Source organism: Pterocles gutturalis, unplaced genomic scaffold (genome assembly GCF_000699245.1).
Source record: "Pterocles gutturalis isolate BGI_N339 unplaced genomic scaffold, ASM69924v1 scaffold39732, whole genome shotgun sequence".
Lineage (NCBI taxonomy): Eukaryota > Metazoa > Chordata > Aves > Pterocliformes > Pteroclidae > Pterocles > Pterocles gutturalis.
Window position 1 is genome coordinate 1 of NW_010114164.1, and position 9020 is coordinate 9020.

Below are 9020 nucleotides of genomic sequence, written 5' to 3' on the forward strand. Positions count from 1 at the left end.
CCGCTCAGCTTGGGGTCATCAGCAAACTGGCTGAGGGAGCACTGCATCTCCTCATCCAGGTCATCAATAAAGATGTTAAACAGGACAGACCCCAAAACCCATCCCTGGGGAACACCACTGGTGACCGGCCGCCACCTGGACTTCACTCCATTCACCACGACTCCCTGGGCTCGATCTGTCACCAAGAGGTCAAGGAAGGCTCACGTTTGTCTCTCGCAACGCTCTCTTGCCTTTCCAGGCACCTGGACCCAGCACAGGCTGTCTGCACGCACAACCAGCCTGCACGGCATCAAGGGAAACCCCAGACTGCAAAAACTTCCTGCCCGGGGCTTTCTTCCTCTACCTCCAGTTCTGCACCGAAGCAGGATTTAGAATCTCACCGGTGAAATTTTAAGGTCTCTCCCCATTCAGTCAAAAAAACTTGATTTTATCTGGAAGAGAAGAAACCTCCTCTCCCTTCCCAAAGCCCCCAGCCTGCGGCTCCCTGGAGTGGTAGCAAGCATTTTGTCTTTCCTTTCTAAAATGTAAATGACCTTCATCATCCTCACCTTGATCTTGAAGGCCCTCTTAAAGCCACTGGCAAAGAAGCCTCCAAAGGGCCCGATGAGGGAGGCGAAGGTCGACAGCGCGATGCTGTGGATTTGGAAGGGGTACATCCGGACCGTCTTCTGCAGAAAGGAAAACAGGGCAGAGAAGGATTTTTAACGAGACCAGCACTGTCCACCGTTCGTCCCTCTTTCTGTGCTCTCCAGGCTTTTACCAGTTGGTTTTCAAGTGGTTTCACGTCCCACCAGACTCGGGACAGTTTGAGTCTCCAACCAACATGGAGCTAAATTCCCCTTTTATGGCTGTACCGTCATCCCTTGACTTGTTCCTTTGAAGACCATAAAAGCAGAGCCCTGGTCTCTTTTCTCGGTGTTCCCCATAAATAAGCTCCAATAAAGAGAGGGAGTCCTACCCAGCCCACCACGGACTGCAGCACCGCGGGGATGTTGTACTCCTGCAGCTGGAACAGCTCGGACGGCTCGCAGTCTACGGTGAAGCTGTTGGTGTCGTTGTTGAACTCCACCGGACACGTGAAGCACCGGTACCCGGACATCACGTAGGAGAGCTTTGGGGAGAGAGGAAAAAAAGAGATGCAGCGAGAGAAAGCAGGATGAATATTTTCCTGAGCAATGCCGCAGAGCTGGTGTCGAGGGAAAAGGCCACTCAAGGAGACCCGGCGAGGAGGGAGCCGCGCTCCCAGGTTCATTAAGAAGATTACTCCGCTGAGAAGCACTAATTGGCTGAAGGCAGAGTAACGTTTTCATTGAGAGCATCTGTTCAGCCAGCACGATGGGAGCCCTGCACGACCAAGCTGAGCCAGGCTGCACCTCTCGGCTGGGTGGAGACTACCAGACACAGAGACCATCGTAAAACCAGAGGAGAATATTCCAAGAGTGAATTCTCCACGCCGCCCTCGAAACGATGATGCACAACATCACTCCAACAGCAGCAGGCAGAAAGCGTCAAGGATAATGCAATGAGCATGTCAAAGGGCCTGACAGGGACAAAAAACTTCCCCCAGTGCTCTGCTCCCTCTGCATCCAGCACAAAACACGGCCGCGGAGCAGTTCAAATCCCGGTCAGTAAGGAAAATGTGACAGCTCTGCAAAAGTTGGGAGAGCTCACAGCTTGTCTGCATTTTGGAGACAAAACCCTGTCACCCTGCAAAGGGAAAAGGCCGGTAAAAGAATGGAATACGCACCGTGATTGCTACTTACCAGCAGTCCAAACAAAACGGTGGCAAAAAATCCTCCGATAAAACCCTCCCAGGTCTTCTTTGGGGAGAGCTGCCAGAGAAAGGGAGAGATTGAGAATTACCAACTGCACGTCTCCGCATACCTCCGCAGCCCTTCTCCGCTTGCGAGTCGCTGACGCCAACACAAGTTTGTGCCAACAACCAACAAATGAGGGTTTGGTCAGAACCTGACGCCAACGTCTCAGTCTGGAATGGTTCACAGCCGCGGAGGCTGGGACGCACACTGAGATTAACTTGCTTCAGACCCATGAAAAGCCATAAAACTGGAGATGAGGGAACACAGGACTAAGACCCAAAGAAGCAAAATGCGTGTTTGGTCCATCGAAGCGTTACCCACCTTGATGAGCGGGGTGCGGCCGAAGAAGAACCCAAACATGTACGCCATGATGTCGTTGCAGATCACGCAGGAAATGGGGACGATGAACCTGGATGGGAGAAGGGTCAAACCGTTGGGAAGTGCCAAGATCAGGCAATTCCAAGACTGAACAGAACGAGCAGTTGCTTCGTAAGGTGCTTTGCGGTGCCCTCACATTGACGTCTCCCCCTCAACGCAACCCAAGGAGCAACCACCTGAACCTCCTCGAGAAATCTGGGGGATTACTCTGGACTAAGAAGAAGGTTGTGCACCCAGAAGAGCCTGGTTTAAGCCCATTTTCTTTTGCCAGACATGATGTGCCCCCAAAAAGGCTGTGGGCAGGAGGAACACGCAACCTCAGAGCTGCCAAAATGAGTTCCCGGCGCTGCTGGTTTTGGGAAGACCAACCACCAAAGGGGCTTCCCCTCTGCAGAGCAGCTGGAGCAAGGTGGCAGGTGACTTCCTTCCTTTCACGGTGCTGCTTTTAACGTGACCCTGACGGCATTGCCCCAACCCAAGTGCCCAGCAGCACCTTCCCATCCATTTGCTCCATGTGGGTATAAAGAAAAAGCATCTACACGTGCCTGCCGCTGCCAGAAAGGTCCCTGCAGCCCTCAGCAACTTTCAGATTATGCTCTACAACAACTCTTCAGTTGCACAAAGCAAGTCCTAAGTCACTAAGGTATCACAGAATCCCAGGAGGGTTTGGGTGGGAAGGGACCCTAAAGCCCATCCAGTCCCACCCCCTGCCATGGGCAGGGACCCCTCCCACCAGCCCAGGTTGCCCAAAGCCTCATCCAGCCTGGCCTTGAACCCCTCCAGGGATGGGGCAAAAATGGGAAAAATCTTCCTCCTAATATCCAGTCTAAATCTACCCTCTTTCAGCTCAAAATCTTTTGCTTTTCTACTCCAAACAGGTTGGTCCCCCACAGGAAGCAGACTCTCCTTGGCCATTTGTTTGGTTTTTTTTTTAAATAACAGTTTTAACTCAGAACACGGTCATCCGTTTCAAGCTGCAGAAATCAAAGCAGCTCAGAACACAGGGCAACTCACCAGATCATTCCTTCAAACAGGTTGTGAATGATGAGGTGCGACTGGGTAACAACGATGAGCAACGTCACGTGGGTCCATCCAAACTGGAAGAGAAGAGAGCATGCCACTGGAGACCCTGCCCATGCCCAGCACCGCCAGAAACCAGCCACCTCTTGGACAGAACAATTCATGCACGTGAGCATTTCTAGCATGCTCCTTCACCGTGACAACCACCACGAGTCACGAAGAGCAGGCAACAGCCACCTGGAGTAATTTAGGGGCACGTTCTTCAGCTCAAGCCCAGAGGGGACCTTCATGGGGAAGACTTCTACTGGACCAAATGCTCTTTTGCCCACCCCATCCTATCCATCTCCTTTTTGGAAAGCAAAACTCGCTGTGTCCATGGTCAAACACGAGCAACGTCCTACTGACGTTTGGGAAAAGAGGGACATGGCCAATTAACCCTGGTGGCCATCGACCCTCCACGCATCCTCTCAGCTTGCAGAAAGTTTCTTAATATCCTCCAGCAGTGCCAAGAGAGGAGAATAACTGTTTGCAGGGAAATTCGGTCATAGCCACCTTCCTAAAAATACAGTCTGCTCACAGGAAATTTTCTTCCAGGTGGCGTGACAATGCGCAACCGCCTCAGAAGCATCTACTGACACGTATTCCCCCACACAACATTTCTGAGCAGCCTACACCATTCATTCTGCTGCCTCCAACGCGGGGCAGCCGTGCCCGACGTTTAACCTTACCATGTAGAACTGGAGGCGATAGTGTTTCTTCACCAGGCTCAAGACAAACATGCAGAAACCTGGTGAGGAACAGAAGGAAAGTCAACGGTGGGAATATATCTTCAACAGTCAGAAATAATTTTTTTTTCCATGATGTTGCGCAGCTCCTTAGGTTCTTTATTCTAGTCAAATAGAAATGTGGAGCGGGAAAACACCACAGTTTGGAAGTCACAAAATATCGTTGCCTACAAGTAGCGCTTGGACAGATGAACGGCTCCTCCGGAGCCTGGTGTAAGAGACCGGCCAGCGCTACTCTGAGCACGCGGCCAAGTTCCAGCGTCACTGAGGAGCTGGGATAACTTGCTGCCTTGGACACTATACTCAGGACAAGAGTAGTTCAGAGAGATTCCTTCCCTCCAGCCCAGCCAAAGATGAACGGACAGAAAACGTGGTCTCTACCTGTTAAGTACAGGGCGAAAGAAATGAAGCGGTGATATTTGCTGAGAATTCGCAGGGGCTCCTCTCTCTGAACCAGGGTGAAGAAATAATCCGTCGCGGTCTCACCATAGAAAAAATAGTTGACGCAGAGCAGGAAATACCTGTGAAGGGGGCGGATGCTCGTTAGCAGGAACCCTAAAAGGTTTCTGGAGAAACACAGACAGGGGCTGATCCCTACGCTGCAAACACGCTATCTTCAAGTGAGAGGCAGAACTTTATTTCCCCCAGCTGAGAAATGTCACCATCACTTAAACCAGCGGCTGCAGGACTCAGCTCTGCTCTGGGATGGATCCCACCACCCGGGGTGGTTTTGACCTTCTGATGCACCAGGACTTTCTGCCTTTAGGTGGCAGTCCTCACCTGGCCTCTGCCAGCTTGGGCACCCTCCCAGCTCACGCTCTGTGCTTCCTGAAAGCCCTGCTCCTGCCCTCTCCCCAGATTTTCCATCTCACGCCCAACTCCAAACCCCATCCCACCCATGTCTGTCCCTACGTCGTGACGCCTGTCGGTGCTGTCTTGATGCAAATCTCTGCGTTTTGTTAATAACAGGACAAGGTTTAGCAATACGGACTTTTTCAAGGTATTTGGGGTTTGCTTTTCCTTTACAAGAGCTGCTAACACATGACACCGGTCAACCCACCACAATCCCGGGCTCTCTGGCTTGGAGGCAGCCAGAGGACCCCTTGGTGGCTGTCTGCGGTGAGATGGAGGGAGGATGGAGGGGAGAACAGAGGAGAGGATGGAGGGGAGGATGGAGGGGAGGTCGGAGCGGGGGACGGAGGAGAGGACAGAGGAGAGGATGGAGGGGAGGATGGAGAGGAGGACAGAGGGGAGGATGGAGGGGAGGATGGAGGGGAGGACAGAGGGGAGGATGGAGGGGAGAATGGAGGGGAGGACAGAGGGGAGGATGGAGGGGAGGATGGAGGGGAGGACAGAGGATCCCCCAGGGAGGGGAGCAGCCCCCCTACTGACCAGCTGAGCGTCCTGAACCAGGGCAGGTCATACGAGTGGTACACATTATAGCCAATGGTGATAATCTCATGGAAGCATTTGATCTGGACACACATCACCTGCACAAAGAGACAGCCAGAAGCTGTAATACATGTTGGCTAAACAGCTCTTTCCCCAAGGAGATAAAAGACATGCATGTACAGAGCTAAGGACACTTGAGCAGTCACCATCAGTCTGGCAGGAGTCTCCTAACCCAACGTGGGACCTCACCAGGTTGTTCTTCTCTCCCCTTTCCTCTGCAGGAACCCCTCGTATTAGTTTCAATCGCAGCCAAATGCTGACCGTGAAGGCAGGCAGTCACAGATTCCTTCCAGATTTCCTCCATGGACGCAGCAAGCTGAATTAGGACCTCCAAAATATGAGGCTCTGAGCTTCCCACCCCAGCAGTGGTCCCAGCAACCTTCCCCCTGCTGCTGCTGCGAACGTCAGGGCATCTCTCCGGAGCACTTACTATCGTCATTAAGACCAGGGGTCCCAAGTAGATGATGATGAAGAAGAAGGTGATCATCGCCAGCGTGAGGATGCCTCTCACCCACCAATTCTTCCATCTGGGCCATAGAGAAAGGCAAGACGTTAGAGAAAGTCAAAACAAAGCAAGGAAGCAGGACAGCACTTCTGCTCTCTGCACACCACAGGAAGGAAACTCAGCCCCGGGAACTCCCAAGTTTCCTTTCCGTGCTGCAGAGAGACCTCGATCTGCTGCTCAACGCCTGGCTGGGCTGCAGGGCTCCAGCTCAGTCCTCCCTGCTGTGAACCTCACTAAACACACAAAGCATCAGCCAGAGCACCTCCAAGGATGCTGAAAAGGGACAGGAGAGCATCTGTTCCTCTTCTGCTCCAGGTTTCCCACCCCTGGGACAAGCTGCATGGTACGTTCAAATAAAACGGGGACCATTCCCCCCCTCTACACTCCTCTTCACAAGGAGACACGGGCCCTGGCGTGTTGTACCCCCGCTGCTCTCCAACAGACCCCGAGCCTCTCCATCCCCAGCACATCCAGGAGACGCCATCTCTGTGATAGGAACGAGATGCTTTTCCCCCAAAACCAGTCTGTAGAGAACATTCCCCGTTTGTTCCTATAGCTGGTGTTATCAGCGTGCTTTTCTCACGCATCCCTGCAGAAGTAGGTCACACCACCGGTTATAAACCGCAGCGGTTGAAGCCTTTTTGCTGAGAGCACCGGCAAAGCCAAACCCAACCGCCTTCTGCCCCACCCCGGCCAAGACGGAGCCGGCAGCGAGGCTGCGCCCTGCTCTCCCAGCCACCATCGCCTCCAGCAGCCTCAGGGGCACCTTCCTGCCCGCAGGGCGGGGAGGGAGAGCGCAGCGCTGCCGAGAGCTGCTCATCCAGCTTCCAGCAGCCTGCACCGCGCTGCTGGGGCTGGGAAAGCCGTGGCGAAGACGCAGGGACCTGGCAGCAGAGGGGGACGATGCTCGGTGGGTGCTACCTCGAGGACAGGTTGGAGAGAGCTCTGTTCAGGACCTCCGGAGTGTCATCCGACGTTGGCACCTGGGGGGTTCCTCCGAATTCCGATTTGCTTTCGCTGTCTGATGCTGTCTCTCCATCCAGCTTGTTCTCGGATTCTGACTCCTGCGGGTTAAAAGAGAGACAAAAAGCTTTAACAGACAGAAAGAAACTCAGCCCAGCCCACTGGATGCAACACCCACCACCGCTCTGCTGCTGCCCAAATAAAAAAAGGAGGAAAAAAAATATCCTGGGTATGACACGGGGTTATACCCATGAGAAACAACGTCAAGTGTTTTAGGTGACACACGGGATGGGTTTCACCCTCCATCAGCCTCGGCAACAGCTCCAGAACAGGTTCTGTCCCCTGGGAGCAGAAGGACACAGAGGGACGCAGCCTCATTAGCAGGAATTTTTACAAGGTCTCCCGATGCCCAGGCAGATCTCCAAGTATGCGACGCTGCCCGAATGACACAGCATGGCCTCCAAGCAGACAGGCTCAAGGCTTCCAGGCAGACTTCTCAAATACTAAAAACACCCCCGAGCCCATCCTCAGACAGCTGGAGAGGAAGAGCACGGCTTATCGCCCCGGCCCAACCTTCCTCCCAGGGCACAGAAGAAACCTGATGTGCTGGAAAGAATGACCCGTGGTTTCCCCGGGCTTGTGCCGCTCCAGCACTGAGCTCAAAGTCCTGTGTTCCCGGGGTAAATAAATACCGGCAAGGAGGCAGGGGTACTGACAGCTCTGCCAGCGGTGGAAAAAGGATTAAAAATGATCTCCTGGCTCCCAGGCACTCCCGTGCCCCCTCCCCAGCAGCAGTTTTTCCTCCTGAATAGAGGATGAATCCGAATTTCCCCATTTTGCTCCTCGATTCAGCAGCAGGGTTTCATCCTGCTCCTCGGTCCTGGAAGCAAGGCAGGAAAACGCGGCTCCACGGGGAGCACCGGAGCAGCAGGCAGAGCCACGGACCATGGGCTGTTCTCAAACTCCCGGCAAAGAGAGCGCGTCTGCAGGAAAAGCCAGGAGAGAGCCAAACGGACAAACCTGGGGGCTCTGCAAAGCCACTCCATCCCTGCGGGCTCCCAGGCTCGGAGAGGGGGGACGCCCCCAAAACAAGCATCCCCTGGTTGGTATCACCCAACGGAGGGGTTTGGGAGTTGGCCGGAACAGTGAGACTTGAGCAGCTCCCTTACTGAAGGCAGGAGAAGATGATTACTCCCCGAGCGGTGATGTATCGATGGCTGCAGGCCAGGTTCTTACAACAAAGGACATCACCCCGGTCACATCCTGCGTTGCCTCTCCCTCGCCTCGCTCCGCGCTCGCTGCCTTCCATTCCCACCCACCGGGAAGGAAGAGGAAAGCAAATCTGAGCCCTTCTGCCAGCGTCCCGGGGGTTTGCAGAGCTGGCGAGGAAATGCAACTTGGTTTTTGGGTTTTTTTATTTTCAGCTGGTTTTTAACTGACCTGTAAAATCCACTTGTCCCTTGGACTTCAGAGAGACTCAGTGCCACTTAGCTGGGAACACAGAAAAGATCAAACCCATAAGGCAGGAGGCGCAGAGACTGGAAATGATCAAATTCCCTGAAAACCGTGGGTTTGGCATCCCGTAGCAGAGCACAGGGCAGGGCGCTGCTCTGAGCAGATTCTGGGCAATCGGTGCCCAGCCTACATCTCCCATTGCAATGTTTCTCCAAGAAAAGGATTCTCTGCAGAATTCCCTTGGGAGCAATCTAATAACAGAGAAAAGCCTCAGCTCCAGCCTGACCAAACCCAGTTTCTCCTGGTCTGCAAGTTTAGGAAACGGGGGTTTTGCTTCTCTTGTTGCACATTTCGAAAAAAGAAAAATTAACGTGAGTGATTCAAGTGCAATGGGCAAAGACATGTTTGGGTATTTTGGGCAACCACCAGCATCCGTACGGGCTAAACCCCAATCCTCCAGCAGCTTTCTAACGCAGCCCAAGCGTCCATCGTCCCACGCACATCCCAGGCTCGCCAGCCACGTGCTCGGAGGAGGACGCAGCTCCACACCAGCATCCCTGCAATTTATCCCCCAAAGCGCTCAGAGTGCAAGGCTGAGCGCAGATTATTCCCTGCCTGGAGAGGACGAGAAGTGTCACAAAGTGC

At 53.7% G+C, this 9020-nt stretch overlaps 1 protein-coding gene across 1 annotated transcript in view; it reads right to left on the minus strand.

Moving 5' to 3' along the window:
- Positions 1 to 548: 548 nt before the first annotated feature.
- The window catches only part of LOC104462695 (phosphatidate cytidylyltransferase 2-like), a gene marked incomplete at both ends in the record, with an annotated part of 13793 nt that continues 5321 nt past the window's right edge, over positions 549 to 9020 (minus strand). The window contains 10 exons of the mRNA XM_010074751.1: positions 549 to 668; positions 959 to 1111; positions 1764 to 1832; positions 2139 to 2226; positions 3210 to 3292; positions 3944 to 4002; positions 4382 to 4521; positions 5393 to 5490; positions 5883 to 5979; positions 6879 to 7021. Of these exons, the coding sequence (XP_010073053.1) occupies positions 549 to 668; positions 959 to 1111; positions 1764 to 1832; positions 2139 to 2226; positions 3210 to 3292; positions 3944 to 4002; positions 4382 to 4521; positions 5393 to 5490; positions 5883 to 5979; positions 6879 to 7021 (1050 nt within the window). The remainder of the gene's footprint in view (positions 669 to 958; positions 1112 to 1763; positions 1833 to 2138; positions 2227 to 3209; positions 3293 to 3943; positions 4003 to 4381; positions 4522 to 5392; positions 5491 to 5882; positions 5980 to 6878; positions 7022 to 9020) is intronic.